The following is a 21,684-nucleotide window of genomic DNA, read 5'->3' on the forward strand; positions in this document are numbered from 1 at the left end:
TCCCATAATGAATACGGAATTAAATGTAGAGCAAACACAAATCCCCGGACACACCAGAAATAGGGTCAGGTGCTTAGGAGGAGGCAGACATCCCATGTGAAAAAACTGTTCACATGGATGCAAGGTATATCGAATTGTGAAGAGAAGAATCGATGAGAAATATATTTATATCCATAAATTTTGCTAAGTGCAACTCATGTCAAAACAGGCAATTCGCAAGTAGTTTCTTGCTGGATCTCATATATCATAAAATAAGAGGAACAACGTTATATGAGTGAAAATGTAATTTTATCAAATAAATAACGTAAAAAGACAACATGTAAAACAAAATCTAAAAATAATAAATGGCTGGGATATACAGGCAAGCAAACAAGGGAAAATCTGACTAGATTCAATGAGAGACACAATGACTAGTCATACATAAGATATCCCAGCCAATACAATTCAAGAAAACTAACTACATTAACTAAAAACAAAATCTTACCAATCATAATTATAAAGATTATAGCAAAAAGGGTGGTGCACATAAGAACCACAAGCAAACATACGTGCTGATTAAAGTATGTGTGTTGCTGCCCCACTCACGAATTGCCAGAAAAAAAAATTCTACAGAGTAGTTGAGACTCATTTTGTAATGAGACTCTCTATAATCAGATATTAACAATGTGATTGTTTTCTGATTAACGACGAAACACGTATATACAGAAATGGTAAAACAAATTATAGCATCTAAGTATTAGAAAACAGAGGTATACTTCGGTAAGGAATAAATGCAAAATTGTAGATAATCAATACATATGACAGATCATTGTCATGATTGAAACTGTATACATAACTACTATTTCCAGGGGTGGGGTTGGGGTGGAACCATCTCATATATAAAGATTGACTGTACAATACTAATGACAACAAGCTAATGCTTGTTTTAGACATTCATAAAAATTATTTACATACAATTGTCATTTTACCCACTGGAACAGCAGACAAATTCTGACCTGTTCCTTTCTAGCAGGCAGATATTAATAGTATTGAAAACAAATTAATAAGTGCGCAAAAACTGGGTAACAGCAGACAAATTCTTGCCTGTTACAGTGTGTGAGTGTACAGGTCTACAAAAATTCATTACAAAAGCAAATGTACTCTAAAATACAAACAGCAGACAAATTCTGGCCTGTTTACAAATTTCTGTTCATCAATAAATTTTAAATTGCATACAATCTGTAGAAACAGCAGACAAAAGCTATAATCTGACTACATGAGCTAATGAACACCATAATTGTAATAAGTTTAAATCGGGTTTACAGGGTGAAAGAATTTATCCTTATATAACGTTTAATTACACTAGAATGCCATCGACCCAACTTTTGAATGTAATTTTCCGAAAGACCCATTTTTGCAGCTTCTGTTGCAGCTCCAATTCTGAAGCTATGACCTTTATAAAATTTGTATTCAGGCCACAAAATTCGAGTGCTGACGTTAGCTGAGTTACAATGAAAGAATGTGGAACTGGTGAGTCAGATTGAAAGGAAAATAAAGGGCCATTGTTGTGACAAAACTTGAAGATATAAACTTGCAAAGCTTGAACAGGACATATAGATGGGTCTCTGCTTGGTGTTAGAGATATAGTTATTGGTTGATTGTTCTTCATATTTTTTAAATGTCTGAGGACAATCTGAACACCTTGACTTTTAATAAATGATACATCAGTTCTCTGAATAACCTTTGAAACATGGGCATTGTCTTGTGATACTAGTTTTCCTAATCTAAAAAAAATCCAAGGAAAGCCAACAGGAAAACTGCACGAAGCAATATGATGTTGTTGCTGTCTGCTGCGGAATGAGGTAAGGCTGACAGAATTTGTAGCAGAATTGGCTTTGCGATTGTCATTCCGTTATCTGGAGATTTATTTAAGTTTTGAGCACCTTTAATTAATTTTCGTACAATAAAATGTTGAGTGGGATCTGGGAGATTACAAATTTTGTGAACATAGCTGATTGCAGAGACATGAGAAGCTATGGTTGATAGGCAAGAATTTGTACTATGTAAATGTCCAACGAAATTGCATAGAGGGATAGTGAACAGGGTAATTCAAAAACTAAACTCCATGAACGGCAAAATTCTCGCAATCGCTTCCAACTCCTTAAATCGGCTTTCTGAGTAGCTGATGATAGGATATATATTTGAGATAAAGATACATTGATACCATGAAGTATGGTACTGTAATTACCAATACTCAAAAAGTTCTGCATCGCAAGGATTGCTCAAATAAGACAAGTCCACGCTCTATAAACAAAACATTTAATTACAAGAAAGAAATATATAATAGACATAAAGAAAAAAATGAAATACTGTCGAAAAATAATAAACCTCAACTCAAAATTGTTTCAATCCTTCAGAATGATTTAAGCCCATACGCTAATACTTTCTAGTTTTGGAACCGGTTTTGAATATATTTTACACAAATACATGTATATTCACTATACTTTTCTTAAATAGAATCACTTATTTTGATAATCAATTCAAACGTGTTCATCAGATGATTTCTGTTCTTGATCCTGCCGATATCAATTTTACAAAATGGAACTCAGTGACACCACATAAACACACGACGCGGTGAACACCGCTATTTCTGACTCCAACTGACTACCATACTTTGCGACTCGTGGATATCGACAGATGAATTGGTCTCTGTACTTAGTCTCATCCCGTTTGTAGTGTTTAAGAGAAACCTTCATCCCTATGATTATTGACATAAGAGTGAAAAAATAATAACCAAGATATGACTTTCAACATAACAAAATAGCGCAAGTTCACAGAACGTTTGAAAAAATATGCGTACTTGTATATTGTTATAATACAGTGGAGCCTCGTTAATCCGGACGCTTTGGTTCCCAGCAAAATCGTCCGGATAAATGAAGCGTCCGGATAATTGAATCGCATATTTTCTAGCTTTTCATAAGTAGCCAATATGTGCCTACTTTATTGATGCATAGTGAATTAAACACATTCTATCATTGGATTTAACCATTTGCATTAGTAAATAAATTATGATAATGTTAACATTTACATGTATTTCAAAGCACTAAAATTTAATGTACGTGTTCAGTGTATTTGCCTGTTATTACATTGTACATACATATGACCCTAAAAAAATATACAAAACTGTGTACCGTATGCACTAAAACAAATAATGAAGCACTTTATGTAACTATAAATAATTAAATCATTAGTAACTAACAATCATTTACATTTCAAACATTTCATCACACTTTTACTTTTTAAAGAGGCCGGTAATTTCCATCTGTCACGATTCACGGGTTCGGCGGTCTGTTAAAACAATCTTCATCGTCCAAACTTGATATAAGAATTTCGTGATTATCATGTCAGTTGACAACATTCTTTAACCAAAATTCAATCTGCCAGACTTTATATTTCTTATTCTATAATTATCCAAGACAATATCAGGAGAACAAAATCATTTAAGATCGTAATATCAAGACCTACTACTGCTTTGATCTAGTCACGCGCACCTATTATTTTCATGATGCGATAATAACGGAACAAAACTCGGGTGAAATTAACATTACAGGTACATACAGAATTTAATTGTCATTTTCCTTAAAATGGTAATTTTCTCACTTCTACGCAGAGTTTAAAATTTCGAAAGCAATAAAGCTCTACAACATCGTAAGAAGAATCAATCGTACACAAGTACATTCTACATGAGCGACATTCTAAACGTTAAAAAATCATACTATATATACATGTGCATGAACATACATGTATATTTCACGCCAATCAACATAATAAAATCCAGAATCTAGAAGTATAATCTACACTCTTTAGATTTGAATAAACCGATATGAATTTACGAATCAGTACAACTGATACGTGTAGCAGTTAAAAAAAATTATCATTACGGCATGATGTTTAATTTATTAATACTATTAGGGTATTGATCAAGACTATAAAATAATATGCTACAGATTTATTTACAAAATTCAACACTACACGCAATAAAGATCTTATGTGCGAAAATTGGCAATACAATGTCTCGATCGGCACGTGCTATCTAACGGACTTATCATCACACACCACCTAATTGGGGAGAGGTGTTGACAGGGTACAGGTAATCGCTTCAATTAGACAGTTTGTCTTGTTTTCTTTATAATTTACACTTTGCTAAAATTGTCCGACACAGACCTTCCCTACACAAAATTACCGTCCGGATTAACGGTACAATTTTCAATGCATTATAACGTTTTGTAGTAAAAAGTGATCGTCCGGATCCGGAACGCGAATTTCCGGATTAATGATACAAAACAATGTATAAAAATTCCGTTCCCTAGAAAAATCGTCCGGAAGGTGAAGCGTCCGGATTAATGGCGTCCGGATTACCGAGGCTCCACTGTATACACATTTCAAAAAACAAAATACATGAAATGAAATATAAATACTTTGAAATTGGTCTTAAAATATATAACAAACTGGGGAGAATTCCAACTGCCGAAAATCGGAAACACCGATCTAATGCGTCCCCTCACTCTGACTTCACGGACTGAACGGAAGTATTTAAATCAATACCTGGACACGTCAGCTGAGGGAGTGGACAAACGGATGGTGTCAGCAAATACAAATGTTTTGTTTGATGCTAGAAGCTTTTGAATAAAGTCTGCCTCTTTCAGAATATAAGAAAAGCTCGCCTAGTAAGGGAGCACAATTTGTATCCATGAAATGTCCAACAAATTGTCGAAATACTTCATGATAAAGACAATTATGAATTTACGTAAAAGAATTTCAAGAGTTTTACACTCGCTTCAGTTTTATATAAATTCTCTGTTTTAATTACCAGATTAAGTTAATATTTCGTTTTCTTATCTTCATTTTTAACTTTGCATGCAAAATTAAAACCAGTAGTGAAAATAAAACAATACACCATGTATTTACAAGTTTGCATTATAATCATGATGACATAAATGTTTTAGAGACGTCAATTCAAAGTGACGCTGCATCATTGTGGAAAACGTTGAACGGGAAAGAAAGAGATATGGTTATCAGCATTACGACGCTAGGACTACTGTTTCTTATCTTAACAGTCATATACATCTGGGTATCTCATCGACTTCGTGTAGAAACAATTAATCGTAGGAAAACAACAGAAGATTTGGATGAGAACTCTGCAGTATAAAAAACCGGGTAATGTGTTATAAAATGCACTGTATCAGGACATGGTGTGTAAGGCTTGTATTTCCATTTACCTATGTCTCGTAATTGATAGACTTTTCATACTTCATTATGTAGAATGTTATATGTAAACTGTGACTTGCTGGTTGTATTTCACTTTGAAATAATCAAACTACGGAATATATATTACATTTATAGGTAAAGGAAACCTGTCTGATTTGTTTCATGGTAATGTAAAACAATGAACCTATGGTGTTATCTGTTCAAGATCCACACCGCCCACAATGCAAATATGATGTTATATCTTTATTATAGCATTATGAAGTAAACAACAATGTCTTATACACAAGTATTTGGTCGTGATCTAGAATCTAGTAGTGTTTATTTATTCAATCGTTGGTAGTTAAACTGACCAGGAACTTAAATCACTGTCAATTTGTAATGGATACCCAAATCCTAGAAAGTGAATTGGAGAACAAAAGTGAATGATGAACTAGAAGATGTGAGTGGTTTGAGAAAAATAATTAACAAGCCAGTATGTCTTTACATAAGGCTAGCGGGATGATGTTTTACAAATTGTGCCACAAAGTATTAATATTCGTCACATGGATGGTTTGCACCACAACAGTACATTACCAAGAAATTACATTACGAGAACAAGAAATCTAGGAGAACCAGTGAAAGATTTCTGGTAACTACATGTATAAATGACTATGGCTCCATACGATGATAGTAAACTGGGATTTATCGGACGTGACCGGTCGACAGGGGACGCTTACTCCTCCAGGGCGCCTGATCCCACCTCTGGTATGTCCGGGGGTCCATGTTTGCCCAACTATCTATTTTGTATTGCTTATAGGAGTTATGAGTTTGATCACTGTTCGTTATCTTCGCCTTTCATCCGAACCTTCTCGGTGACAGAAATGCGGCATATTATCCGTAATTCTCACTTGATAGAACTCCGTGATTACCTGGTTTCAAAAAGCACTATGCAACATCACCTAATCTTATAACCCAAAATACCTTCATTTTCTCTGTATGATAATTTCTATGTAGATAGCTAAAAAAAATATACCTTTACTTTCAGAGTTGACTTTTAAGACTTAAGATACCATGGGTCCTTTTAGATAAGTTTCATTTAATGGAAGAAATACAACAATTTTAGCCAGATAATGGTGGATCTTTTATGTGATCAACGTAATGAAAGTACTGAAAAACGATAGCGTGGGTTGCAAAAAGTTTAACTCGGGTGAACTTAAAACAGTACAAAGATAGTAATCATCTGAATGAGGAATCATTAATGGCAATTGATTGAGTAGTAATAATTCAATAATGGTAAAACAGGGTATAAGAGTGAATAGATAGATGATGAAATCCAAAGGAAGAAGCATGTACATGTAGTTTTAAAATGCAGTTTCCATATGTTCATAAAATATATTTTCTTATCACGAATTCTCAACTAATAAAAGTTTTGAGTTGTCAAAAAGCTATCTAAAATAGACTCGATCAGAGTATACGGTCCCCTGGAGATCCGTGTTAGAATATAACCTCAGTAGCCCTTGCTTCTCGTAAGAGGTTACTAGGACAGTCCTTCAGATGAGACCGCAAAAAACCGAAGCCTCGTGTCACAGCAACTGTGGAGTGACAAAGATCCCCCCTTCTCAAAGGATGTAAGCGCCGAGCATAGATATAAGTTTATCAGTCGTCCACCAGCCATGGTGACGTCTCCATATGAGTGAAACAATCTCGAGTGGAACATTAAGGAGGTATGCTGCACCAGAGAAATTTGATATGGATGGAAAGTGGAGGATATGTACAATATTTTGAAAGTAAAAACTTTCAAATTTACTTTATTAATCAAAGATACAGTATTAGTTGAAACAAACCTTAAATAAACTTTAAAACCCCTGCTAGATTCTAACCCGTGTTCCACAGTTCAGCAGTTGACATGCTAGCCTACTTAGCTACTCGGCTAGGTCATTCATTTTGAATCGAATATACAAATATTGCTGATATCTATATTTTCATTCATGTTTTAAAACAAAGTCAGCCATTATGGGATATAGAGTAACCCCCTTAAACAATATTCAACCAATAGAGTATAGGGAGGATACAAAACTTAACACGAATATGCAAAATTAGCTAGAAGCATTTCAGCTTATTGCAGTAAATTAGTTAAAGGATGAACTTCACAAGCATCGAGATAATGTCTTTATTTAGGCACAGTTTGGGTTCTCCTTCAAATTAGGCAAACAAAAACAGCATAAAAAATGTTTAAGGTTGACCAGATTTTAAGCCAAACCATAATAAAGATATATTTCGTGCTAAAATTACAACACAAAAATTTCTTAATTGCATTTACCTAAATGTAAATTTATATTAATAAAGATCTTGTGTAGCAACTATTGTAACTGATCATAAAAGACTTCGATGCATTTTAAACAAACATTTATTACATTGTAACATCATCGATAGTCCTCTGTGTACTTGTGGAAAAACTGAAGATCGGGTTAAAAAAGAAAGAAATATTGTCAATTCTAAATGTATACTTTTGTCAATTTAACTCGTAGAGAGAATTTTATGTTAATATTGACTCATTATTGACTTTATAGTAAAACCAAACTGTCGGTAAACGATCGATATACGTTTCTACTAAGTTTTTCCATACAAGCATCATTTTCATTGATGAACAGAATATATTTTAGTTTTCCAGAAATTCATATCTTTATTCTTTAAATGTACAATTTCAACTAAGATTTAAGGTGTTCGACTTTGTGCACAAATAATGGCAAAAATTAGTGCTTATGGAAAATTAGCGTGATTAACTCTACACAATGAGTACTGTAAAATATTATTTACATGTCTGATTGAATATCAATGAACTAAGTATTATGTAAAAGTATTTTACAGTTATACATCGAATTCCCTGATGAGACAGCAAAATTGTTTAATCTATATATTCAGCAAACATGTTGTAGAATTCCAGGCCATGATAAATTTCTCAATCCGCAATTAGTTTATTGTCAGATGGAGGATGCGGATCTCTTCTGTAAAACAATAACTAGGGAAAACTTTAATTGCTCTGGTTAGATTTTTCGAATTTCTTCATTACAAATGTTCTCCAAAACACACGCACAAAATTATCTATTGTAGTTATTTAATTCAATTTAGAAGTGAAAGATTCGGAAAGTTCCCTGTTGTTTCCACACTGAAATAAAATGAATGTACTATTGAACTCACGAATAAACTTCTTGTATTTATTAAGTGGAAAATAAATGTGGTGATTTACGCTAATTTCACTTCAATTACTGCGATTTGATGCTAGCACAAAGTAATTGTCACCGTTATCAACGTTGAGCAATTCATTCCACTTCGATTTGAACTATGCACGCAAATTACATAGAATACTCGGAATATTATAACTAGTGGTTCTTAATATTTTTACTCCTCCTAGGCACCTGTTCACATCTCTCTGGTATATCCAGGGGTCCGTGTTTGCCCGACTAGCTATTTTGTATTGCTTATAGGAGTTATGATATTGATCACTGTTCGTTATCTTCGCATTTCATTCATAAGATGGCACCTCAATACTTGGAAGATGTGCGTACGGTATACCAGCCTAAACGTTCCCTAAGATCAAAATATTCAATTAGACTAAGATGTTGGAACCACCACATATGAGAACAGGCCTTTGTAATTTGAATCGTTTATCGATATGCTGTGGACCTTTTCTACAAGCAGAGTCAGAATCAATTTTAATCATTTTAATTTAAATTGATTATTGATGTTTTGATCATATAGTTTTAACACTATTTGTCATATAGCCATCAAAATTTACTTTATTACAATTATAACATGCCATATAACTTTATTGTGTACAACGCTTTAGAGTGATTGTTCATAATCATATAAAGTGCAATATAGATAAATATTATTTTCATTATTATCAAATGTATATGTGAAAGTTGCGGAAAATGTCAAAAATTTATACGCACTAGCCTTTGTATTTATAATTTTGTATATGGGATACTTTTAATATCATTCTGCTTAGCTGATTATGTAAATTATCCAATATTGACCCATAGAATAGAACCTAGATGTTTACATGTATTTCGTTATTTATTCATTTCAGTTGTATCAAAAGTTATTGATCATGAAGAGGTTTGTCATTTCAATGTGCAGGAAGATAAGTGTTCTATTTCATTTGGACACCTAAATCCTGATGCTTTATCATTAACTAGCAATTACCATCTAAAAACTAAACAGGCATGTATTAGATATCTTGAACATTGTAATTAGCATATACATCATTGTGAATTAGGGAAACATAAAGGTACCAGCAACATTAGGAATTTATGTATTTCCGTTTCCTTGTGTCGCAAACGTGAAGAGTTAAATTACAACATTAACGTTGATCATCAGAAACTCATAACCGAGAATGGTAATGAATTGGATTGGAGGGAGACTGATGGTGTCTTTGTTCATTGTGTTTTCCCTGCAAGTGGTTGGTGGATATGGTTTGGCGTGTGGTGGGTAAGAAATGACATTTACATGACTGTCTGAAATAATCATCAACATTATAGAATATTAAAAAAAATTGTGACAAAAGTAAAGGAGTATATATTTTGATCTGGATTATTTACACCTGTAATATATGTTTGTATGTAATGTTCTATTAGGTAAGACATGACCTTTACATAATCATAAATGGTCTCGAATAAACATTTTTATTACAATATTAAACATGTTTATAAAGTAAAGGAGTATATATGATGATTGGGACTATTTACATCAGTAATACATGATTGTATGTAAATGTTCTATTGCCAAGACATTCTTAAGCGTGAAGAGGACTCTACGGCTCTATATCATACCATCATATCCACTTTATCTATGTTTGCAGACTTTTCAAATGTTGCAGTGGTTACAGATGGGACAGAGTTATTGAAAAATGTCTCCGTATGTACATTGATATACAAATTAAAATAGCACTATCTACATGTATACTATTTTAGAAAAAAAAATATCAGTACATACAATGATATTTTGAATTACTTTTGATGATAAAAATACAATGATAGTTTAAAAATCCAAATATATAACTGTATACAAAAATCTTTGTGAGGATTTCTAAAATTTCTTTCCATCTGAAATTGTAGCCTGTGAGGTTGGGTATTATGGGATAAATTGTGCAGATCCATGTCCCTTCCCCGCCTTTGGAAAGGAATGCCAGTTACTATGCAACTGCTCTCAAGCTCAGTGTAATCGTGAAACTGGATGCCCAAAAGATGGTAAGAAAGTTTAGTTACAGAAATGATTAAGAATTGAACTTAGGGAGACCTAGAAATCTTGCACAATGATTATCTAGGGAAAAAATGAGTGTATACAGATTATGGACCAGGCATTGTAGATGACCTGTGTGACGTGAAATGCCGGTATCCAGTATTTGATGTAGGATGCCAGAATGAATGTTTTTGTGAACAGAAGAACTGTGATCCCCTAAATGGATGTCAGGGTGTGAAGTTTTATCAATTCGAAGGTTCTCTATGATACACGTACTTAACAAGGAAACAAATATGCTTTACAAGTTACAAAATAAAAACAAATATTCATTTGGAAGTAAATAAGAACAAAGTATGAAATGATGTGTTACAGGAAATTTAGAAGGTATTATCATGGAAGTGGTAACAACACCTGCTCCAAAGTCCAGGATGACCCATGATATCTCCGTATCACTAAGCCATGATGCTGATGTTAACAGAAGTTTTCCTTCACGAGATACTTCATCCGTTCTAACTACCACTCCAGACATGACTAAAGGTAAAGAAAACAAAACCACAATTCCTCCTTTACACAGATAGGCATACAACATACTTTGCCTCAGCTTAGTAATCAAAATGAATTACTGCAAAAAAAAATTTACACCATGCTGACAAGGACAATACTGTCTGACGTGTTTCATACCAATTGATGGGCCGTTCTTTACACTCATTTTGATTACGCATTGTATGGATCGCTACTTTATCTTATCAAGATGTAGGACTCAATGCGGGTGTGATCGGTTAGCAGAGGATGATTACTCCTCCTAGGCACCTGATCCTACCTCTGGTATGTCCAGGGATACGTGTTTCCCAAAAATTTAATTTTGTGTTCCTCATTTTCGAGTTTTGAGATTGATCAAAGCATTTCTACATCCCCGCACCGAATGAAAATGAAAATGAATATAACGAATCGTAATAAATCCCAGAAAGAATACGAAATTACATGTACATGTAAAGCAAATACGAACTCATGGACACACCAGACGTGGGGTCAGGTGCTTAGAAGGAGGTAGACATCCCATGTTAATTGGTGTCACCCGCTTCGAGACCTCTATCGCGATCATATAAACGGAATAATTCATAGTCAAAATCAAAATGGAAAGAACGGGCTAACAATGGGTATAAAACATGCCAAACAACATACGGACTAACGACATGGATTGCATTCGTAAATACGGTCAATATAAAGACCAAAGAATATGCAAAATGCTGACTTCAAAGGAGACTACTGAACTTTAATATAAAGTTTCTTATCAATAGCTTGCCTCAATTTAAAAACTGATCCTACTCAGAACATGTTATCTTGTATCGAATCATTTGAGAAATATAGCGTTGATACGCAGGTACTCATGGAATATTGCTACATAATTATGAGAAGTTGAAAGATGGAGAAGCTGAAGTCATACCATGTTACATAGAGTTAATTTGTCAGTTTGCCCTTAACATATATGTCCAATAAGATATTCAAATATTAAGAAGATGTGGAGAGGTCTGTGGTATAATATTTCGAGTTCATATGGATATATCGAATGAACGTATGAACACAAGTGAAACCTGTGAATAGAAGAATCGTTGAGAAATCCATAATGAGAGATGAAGGTCACAGCAAAAGTTTTTTTCTTACTATGCTAGAAGCTTTTGAATAAAATTTTAGAATGAAAAAAAAAATAGCTCGGCTAATAAGGGAACACAATTCGTACCTATATATGTCCATCAGATTTTCGGAAGACTTGATGATGAAAGACCAATAGGAATTTATATATAATGATTTCAAGAGTTTTACATTACTTTTAGAGTACCTTGAATTCTCTGTTTTTATTACCAGAATAAGTAAATATTTCGTTTTCGTATCTTCATTTCTCCCTTCACAAGAAAAATTAAAACCACTAGTAAATATAAAACAATACACCGTGTATCTACAGGTTTGCATTATAATTATGATGACATAAATATTTTAGAAACGTCAATTCAAAGTGACGCTGCATCAATGAGGAAAACGTTGAACGAGAAGAAAGTAGGTATGGTTATCAGTATTACAACACTGGGACTACTGTTTGTTATCTTAACAGTCATGTACATCTGGGTATCTCATCGCATTCGTGTAGAAACAAATAATCGTGGGAAACCTTCAGAAGATTCAGATGAAAACTCTGCAGTATGAAAAACGGGTAATCTGTTATAAGGTGCACTGTATCGGGACAGGTTATGTAATGCTTGCATTTGTATTAATCTATGCTTTGTAATTGATAGACTTTTCATAGTTTTATATGTAAACACTGACTTGGTGGTTGTTTTTCAATCTAAATAATCAAATTATGAATATAAATAGATATATATATAGGCCAGGAAAACATATGGTATATGTTCAAGATGGTGTTTTTTGTTCAATATCCACAACGCCGATTTTGCAAATATGCTATATTTTTATTATAGCATTCTGAAGTAGACTTCATATTCTTATATATTTGGTCGTGAACAGGTCACATCGTTCTGCAGATCATTTTGTATTGACTCAAACCAAATTATTCATGAAATAAAGATATATATTTTGAAATTTCTTTTTACCGCTAGTTATCTATAATAAAAGAAGATAGAGTTCAATGTCGATAAAAAGATTTATAAAGCAGACGTGATTGTTTTCAGTTTTAAAATGGAATTCCGCTTTGTGCTCCGTTTTAATGTTTGACTTGAAATATCTTAATGACTTTTGTTCAGGTGAATTTATTTTAGGTCATTTTCATATTAACTTTAATGTTTCGATGTAACACGTAACCCTATTAGTTCTCGGAATCTAGACGTGTTTATTTAATCAATCTTTGGTAGTGAAACTGAGAACGTAGATCTTGATAAAGTCGTAATAGATAGTTCGAGAACAAAAGTGAACAATGAATTAGAAGATGAAAGTGGTTTGAGAAAAATGAACAATACGCCAGTATGTCTTTACAAAACGTTAGCGTGAAGGTGTTTTACAAATTGCGTGACAAAATATTAATACTCGTCACATGGATGGTTAGCACCAAAACAGCACATCACCAAGAAATCGCATTAGGAGAACAAGAAATCTAGGAGGACAAGTGAAAGATTTTCTGGTAACTAATGTATCAATGACTGTAGTCTCCGTTGATTTACGATACTAGTAAACAGGGATTTATTACTACCTTCTCTGTGACATACGTGCGGCATATTTTCCGTAATTCTCACTTTATAGAACTCCATCATTAATTTGTTTCTAAAAGCACCAATCAAACATCACCTAATATCATAACGCGAATTATCTTTATTTTCTTTGTATGATAATGTCTATGTTTGCAGATCTTTCCAATGTTGCTGTGGTAGTGATTACAAATGAAATAGCAATATTGTATACGTATGTGTGTGGAGATCAAAAAGGCTTCATCAGTCCATGTACGATGATATTTGGAATTTGATATTATATAAAAGTACCAAAAAAAAAAAACGTATGGTGGTTGAAATCCCGAGACATGTCAATTCAAACTACAAGTTTGTCGGAATTGTTTGAGGTAAAAAGTGAAATTTCTTTCTTCCTTTGAATTGTAGCCTGTGAGATTGGGTATTTCTGGATAGATTGTACACAGTAATGTCCCTTCCTCTTCTTGGGAAAGGGATGTCAGTTATCCTACAGATTAGGGTAATCATGCCAAAGGATACCCCAAAATTTGTAAGAAAGTGTAATTATATGAATATATCGAACTTAGAGACAACCCAGAATGTTCCTCAATGATTCTCGTAAAAAGATTTACTTGTTTAAGTTTCAGATTGTACGTCAGGTTACATTGTATATGGTTGACTTTTGTGAAGTTAATACAATTTTTTCTCTGTCAGACATGTACTAATGTGTACCTACTTCTTTGTAACAAGTAAATCAGTATGCTTTACAACTAACGAAATAAAACAAACATTCATTTAAAAGTAAATAGAAATTAAGGATACAATGACGTGTTAAAGCAATTTTGGAAGATATTGTCACGGAAGTGGTAACAACGCCTGCTCCAAAGTCCAGGCTGACCCGTAACATTTCCGTATTATTGCTGATGTCCACGGAAGACTTCATTCAAGAGACACTTCACCTGTTCTATCTACGATTCCAGAGATGCAGAAAGGTAACAAAAATACAATACCTCGTAAATTAACACCGTGCTCATACGGCAAGAGCAATGCGCTATATATTGATACGGATTAATTTGTTTTGCCTTATTCGATATAAAAAAGACAATTTGTTCGAAAAACATTAATAAGTCGCAACAGATTTCTTTGATATGCATCTTCTAAACAATTTTGCTTAGATGTGTTACTCCGAAATAGAAAGATGGCATTGAAGATCGGTCGGTACAACTATTTGATATTTAGAGGAATTCGATTACGTTTTTGGTTGGTAAAATATTCTTCTCACATTAATGATAAGGTTAAAATAACAAAGTGTCATATGATTCATGACAATCTGACTAGCGATGGTTGTTACGGGTTATCACGGTACCCTTACTCCTCCTCAAAGACACTTGATTTCACATGTGGTGTTTCCAGGGGCCGCTCCTTATTGAGCACTAAATTTTGCATTTATAATAGGATTTATGAGATTCAAAACTATTCGTTATCCTCATATTTTCCTCCGATCTGAAAGGAAATAATTTATAATTTTTTTAAATACTTGGTACCATGGATTTCCTGATATGATATGTATCAGAGTGAGTTAGGGAAGTACGAAGGCACAACCAATTGATGGAGAATAAGTTTCTGTTTCCTTGTTTCGTACAGGTTGCAAGCGATTATATTACAACATAGCATTAGTAATTAAGAACTGATAGCCGAGAATGGCGATGAGTTGTAACGGAGGAAGACTGTCTGTGTCTATGTTGATTACGTTTTTCCTCCTGCTGGTCAGTGGGAATGGTTTGCCATGTGATGGGTAAGAACTGACACAGTCGCATAATGATTTTGAATTATTCTATAATACAAAAACAAAATTGTGGGTAAAGTAAAGGAGTGCATATAATGAAAAGAATTTTCACTCCCGTAATATATTACTGTATGTAAATGTTTTATTGCTGAAACAGTCTTGAGTGCAAAGAGAACTATTCGACCCTATATCAAAGTATCACCTCTATTCTATCTATGCTTGCCAATTTTTCAAATGTTGCAGTGGTTACAAATGGATTGAGAATACTGACAAATGTCTTTGTATGTGCATGGATATTTTAAAAGATACTATTAGTACATATATATACCTACCTACCTACCTATCCTCTTCGTACCCAGTGGCACATAAGGCTGATACCAGATCCCTCCATTTGTTTCTATCCATAGCCATCTTTTCTATTTCCTTCCAGGTTTTTCCCATCTTCTTTATGTCACTTTCTATAGTCCTTCTCCATGTCTCTCTAGGTCTTCCTCTGCTTCTCTTTCCTTCTGCTAGAGTCCATTTAATTGTTGTTTTTGTGATGGATTCGTTTCCTTTTCTGATGACATGACCAAGCCATCTAAACTGTCTTTGTTTAATCATTGTGATTAGATCTTTCTGCCTTGTTCTTTTATATAGATCTCTGTTTGATATTTTCCTGGGCCAGTAGATCTAGCATATTTTCCTTAGACATTTTGTGTGGAATCTGGACAGCCTTTGATTATCTTTTTGTGTTAGTCTCCAACATTCTGCACCATACAGCAAGACTGATAGGAAATTGCTCTGGTATAGTCTGATCTTTGTCTTTTCGCTGATGTTACTAGTCCTCCATATTTTATTAAGTTGGTGAAATGAAGTTTTTGCCTTCTGTAATCTGCTGGTGATGTCTTTTTCTGTTGCGTTGTTTTTGCTAATTGTGCTTCCAAGGTATGTAAACTCATTTACTTCTTCCTAGTTCTCATTTTCTAATTTTATTTCTGGTGGTGCAGGAACAAACTGCATGGTCTTTGTTTTCTTCTTGCTTATTTTAAGGCCGATCTTGTTAGCATTTATATTAAGTTCGTTTGTTTTCTTTTGAAGATGGTTAGCAGTAGATGATATTAATGTGATGTCGTCAGCAAAATCTATGTCTTCTAGCATAGATGTCAGTGTCCTTCTTATTCCTCTGCGTTTGTTCCCAACAGTTCTTCTCATAACCCAATCGATTGCAATTTAAGAAAAGCATAGGTGACATAATGCATCCCTGGCGTAATCCACTTGTTATGTTAAACCAGTTTGTCAGTATGCTGTTATGTATGACACTGCATGAAAAGTTGTTGTAAAAACGTTTGATGATGTTAATGAATTTTTCTGGGCATCCATACGTTTTGTGTATCATCCAAAGGCTCTCTCTGTGTATGCTGTCAAAAGCCTTTTCAAAGTCAATGAAATTTATGTGTACTTTGCTGTTCCACTCAATACACTGTTCTATGATATTTCTTAATGTAAATATATGGTCGATACAGCCTACACCTGGTCGAAATCCAACCTGTTCTTTCCTGATGATATCATTTATGGCATCCCTGAGTCTCATATAGATGATTTTGCAGAATATTTTGCTTGGCACAGACAACAGGGTAACACCACGCCAGTTTGTACATTCTGTTTTATCCCCTTTCTTTGGAAGCTTTACAATAACACCCTTTAACCAGTCCGCAGGTAGTACTCTCTCTCTCTCTCTCTCTCTCTCTCTCTCTCTCTCTCTCATATACATATACATGTACTATGATAAATTGATCGTTGATGTCATACAAAAGAATCAAATACCGGTAACATGATCAAAAGTGTCAATGTATTCAATAATCTTTGTCGGAGTTGTTTGAGGTAAATAGTTCACATTTACCTTGTTCTACCTTGTAGCCTGTGCGCTTGGATATCTTCGGATATATTTGCCCAGAGCAATGTCTCTTTCCCTCTTTTGGGAAGGACTGCCTGTTATCCTGCAACTGTTCTAAACATCAGTGTAACCATGCAAAAAGATGTCCAAAAGAAGTAAAACGTTTAATTACAGATATGTATACTTCTTAGATAAAACTTTTATGCTCGATATACTATTTAAGAATTCTTAAGTGATACTTGTATTTTACAAAAATATCGTAATATATATATATATATATATAGAGAGAGAGAGAGAGAGAGAGAGAGAGAGAGAGAGAGAGAGAGAGAGAGATTACATACTGATTGTTGAAGCTTATTGTTCATTGTGACCTTCGAGCTCGCGTGCGGGTCCACAAACAGCATATTCACAATCCGGAATACAGGCAAATTCAACTAAATGAAGATTTCTATGTTTGTGGACAAAAACAATTTAATATATTTCCATTTTACAAGTTTACAGGTGGAAGTGACATTCAGAGATGTGAAAAGGAAAAACATTTCATTAATATGTTCAAACCTAAACTCAATAATTCAGTTTAACGTTATCATATTTGCAAATGAAAATGTTTTCACGCATTATTTTATAATGACATCACTGTAAACACTATGTTTTAACGTTCAGTATCTTATGACGTCGAAATTTATTTTGATTTACTATGACGTCACAATGAACAATAAGCTTTAACAGTCAGTATGTAATGACATCTAGATTTGTTTAATTTTAACGTTTCGCTTTTTCTGACATAACGTTGCTATGTTACTAAATGTAAAGCTTCTGAAGATTTGAAATGAAAGCGCTAAAACTTTACTAAACGTCTTCGTGTATCTTTCTTTATTTTTTACCTATATATATATATATATATATATATATGTGTGTGTGTGTGTGTGTGTGTGTGTGTGTGTGTGTGTGTGTGTGTGTGTGTGTGTGTGTATAAGACTCTAAAGTGCGATAGTCGCTCCAAAGTGCGATGGTCACGCCAAAGTGCGATGATCTGCGACAAAGTGCCATGGTTTGTTAACGTTACGGACACCAAAGTGCGATAGCCCCACCAAAGTCCGATGGTGCAGAGTTCAGTAACGTTTGTGAGGTCAAGTCATTGTGACGTCATTCTTAATATTTTTCAAAATGAAACCGAAGAAATGCAACACTGACGACAGCAATGGCAAGGTATACATGGTTGAGGATAGTGAGAACGGCAAAGTACATTTGTTGTCGAACTATTTACTTTGTCCCAACATTCTTTAATTCATGATCATGTATTACTTGTGACGTACACGTATTGAAATCCTGGGGATATGCTATAATGCAAATTTTTCTATACGATTTCGCGTTGGAAAATTTTGTGTTTAATAACACGACAACTAGATGGTAATGAAATAAGTTAAACTTCTTATTTTTTATGCATGTTTTTACACTCTGTGTCGTTTACAAACCAATGGATTTTGGCGTGCCACACCATCGCACTTTGGCGTGTCACACCATCGGGGTTTGGCCCATACCATCGGGGTTTGGCGTGACCACCGCACTTTGGAGTTCCATCGCACTTTGGAGTCTTACACAAACACACACACACACACAAACACACACAAACATACACACACATAGATATCTCTCTCTCTCTCTCTCTCTCTCTCTCTATATATATATATATATATATATATATATATATATATATATATATATATATCAGTGGTCTTATTCATCGTAGTGTTAAATGATACACTGTCGTTGATAGATTTGAGTGATAAAGTATCCACATTTCGTATCATTTTGACCAAAAGGTCGGACCCCTTGAACCCCCCCCCCCTCTAACTCCGCCGTTGAAATCTTTTAAAATATATATATCATTAAACCATGAACTTTGAGACAACCTGGAATTACGCTCAATCATTATCTTGGATAATGGTACCATTGACTTCTTTAAGTTTCAGATTGTGGACCAGGCTATTTAGGTGAATTTTGAGATGTGAAATGCCGGTATCCAAATTTTGGTACGGAATGTTAGGATAAATGTTTGTGTGAACAGAAGAAGTGTGATCCAGAAAATGGATCCCAAGGCCTCCAATTTTCTCATTACAAATATTTATGTATGTTGCATGTGCTTAACAAGGAAATTTATACTTTACAACTTACAAAATGAAAATAAATATTCATTTAAAGAAAATGGAAATTAAATATACAATGATGTGATGCAATTTTGGAATGTATTGTCATGGAAGTGGCAAGAACATCTGCTCCAAATATTCCCTTTAAAGTCAATAAACAAAAAGTAATTATATGATGCAATTTTGGAAGGTATTACCATGTAAGTTGTAACAAAACCTGCTCCAACGTCCAGGATGACCCCTAACATTTCCGTATCACTAAGACATGAAGCTGATGTTAACAGAAGTTTTTCTTCACGAGACACTTCATCCGTTCTATCTACAACGCCAGACATGCAAAAGTGTAACGAAAATAGAATGCCGCGTTCACACATATTGGCATAGATTTTACTTTGGATCAGCTTAGTAGTAAATCTAAATTACTGCAATGGGAATTTACACCGTGCTTACTCAGAAATGCTGTATGACACGTTATGTCGTTCTTTACACACTGATTTCGACTACGGATTACTCCGTTTACCTGATCAAGATATATGACTCACGGAGGATATCACCAGTCGACAGGGGATGATTACTCCTAGGCACTCAAACAATCGTACTAGAATTTGTCGCTCTAAAATAGAAGAACCAAATAGAAAGACAATACAACCCTTTAACGTTTAGAAGAAATCGGCTACATTCAAAGTGGTTTGTAAAGCATTAACCTCACATTAATAAGCTTTTATCTTTAGCAGGACATTTGCGCCGCTCTGTCAAAATTCAATCACTGATATCTTTGTCAAATTTTGTTGAATTTTGAAGTCTGCAATTTTCAAACAATTTAAGAAGAGAGATAGGAACAATGTTCTTGCCAGACTTTCCATTGACTGAGATTGTAGAGATTAGAAAATATGGGAGGTATATTTACACTCACATATCTTTGAGTTAAATAAAGTATTTGGTGTTTCCAATGAAAGAAGATAACGAACAGTGATCAATCTTATAACTCCTATAAACACTACAAAATAGATAGCTGGGCAAACACGGACCTCAGGATATATAAGAGGTGGGATCAGGTGCCTAGGAAGAGTAAGCATCCCCTGTCGACCGGTCAAACCCGCCATAAGCCCTATATCCTGATCTGGTAAACGGAGCTGTCCGCAGTCAAAACCGGTGTGCCAAGTACGGTCTAATAATAGGTATATAACACGTCAGACAGCATTTTACGTAATGATAGGTTGTATTGACGAACTAGATCGTTGTAACAACCATATAATTTGCGAAATGCTGACTTCAATCAAGACTGTTGAAACCCTGTATCATCAACTTGTTTGCCAATAGCCTGCTTCAATCTAAAAACTGACCACAAGCAGAACAAACCCTTGCTTATCGAATGAGTTGAGAGATATAAACACCAAATGCAGGTGATAATGGAATAATGTTACACAAATATGGGAAGTTGACGATGGAGAAACTGAAATCACTCCGTTTGTCATTAAGATGAGTTGTTAGCTTGCCGTCAATATCTACTTTCAATCACATGCACATGTATTTAAGTATGAAACAGACGTGGACGACTCTGTGGTGTCTTTTATTTCGAGTTCACTGGGATATATCGAATCGACATATGAATGAAATTTATTATTGTTAATAGATAATACGTTGTCGATCTATCTAAAAGTTGAATTGAAGGCCACAACAGGATATTTTTTTTCTTCTCACATAGAAGTTTTTAAATAAATAATGCTTCATAGGAATACAAAAATAGCTATACTAAAAAGGAGCACAATTCGTGCCCATGGGAATTCGAACAGACTCTTGGAAGACCTGATCACCAAAGACCACGAAGATATTGTCGATGAGGAACTCTAGTATAATTTTTTTTCAACTTCAGCGTACTTGTGCATGGAATCAGAGTGGCTTTTAAGAAAGTAGTTTTTGGATGACTGATCACTAGATATGAATATTTGATTTTTCCATTTTTGTTGAAAAAGCAACTGTCTATGATGTCAAAAAGTTTAGCCTTTCTTGGATCGAATCACAGAACACTTGTACTGAGTCTAATGTTACTGCAGATTCACCTTTGTTTTACAACCCAATGATCCATATTAGCAAAAAAGTGTATGTTAATAAATATTTATTCGACAATAATTAATGACACATTAATGATATTATTGAGGAAGATTGTACTTTTTTAACGATGAAACTTTTAGTGATACTTATCCAAATGTAAACATTAACTTCTTGGAATATCCAAGTATT

General features: G+C 34.2%; 2 protein-coding genes across 2 annotated transcripts in view; both read left to right on the forward strand.

Annotated features, from left to right (window-relative positions):
- LOC125676663 (uncharacterized) overlaps positions 1 to 21,684 on the forward strand; it is a 51,391-nt gene that overhangs the window by 25,957 nt on the left and 3,750 nt on the right. The gene's annotated exons all lie outside the window — the stretch shown is intronic.
- LOC125674640 (cell death abnormality protein 1-like) lies at positions 8,737 to 13,118 on the forward strand. Its single transcript, XM_056160261.1, has 5 exons — positions 8,737 to 9,717; positions 10,088 to 10,143; positions 10,344 to 10,475; positions 10,840 to 11,004; positions 12,464 to 13,118. The coding sequence occupies exons 1-5, from the start codon at positions 9,623 to 9,625 to the stop codon at positions 12,664 to 12,666; spliced, it is 651 nt and encodes a 216-aa protein (XP_056016236.1). The 5' UTR covers positions 8,737 to 9,622; the 3' UTR covers positions 12,667 to 13,118.

This window comes from Ostrea edulis, chromosome 3 (assembly GCF_947568905.1).
Source record: "Ostrea edulis chromosome 3, xbOstEdul1.1, whole genome shotgun sequence".
NCBI classification, from domain to species: domain Eukaryota; kingdom Metazoa; phylum Mollusca; class Bivalvia; order Ostreida; family Ostreidae; genus Ostrea; species Ostrea edulis.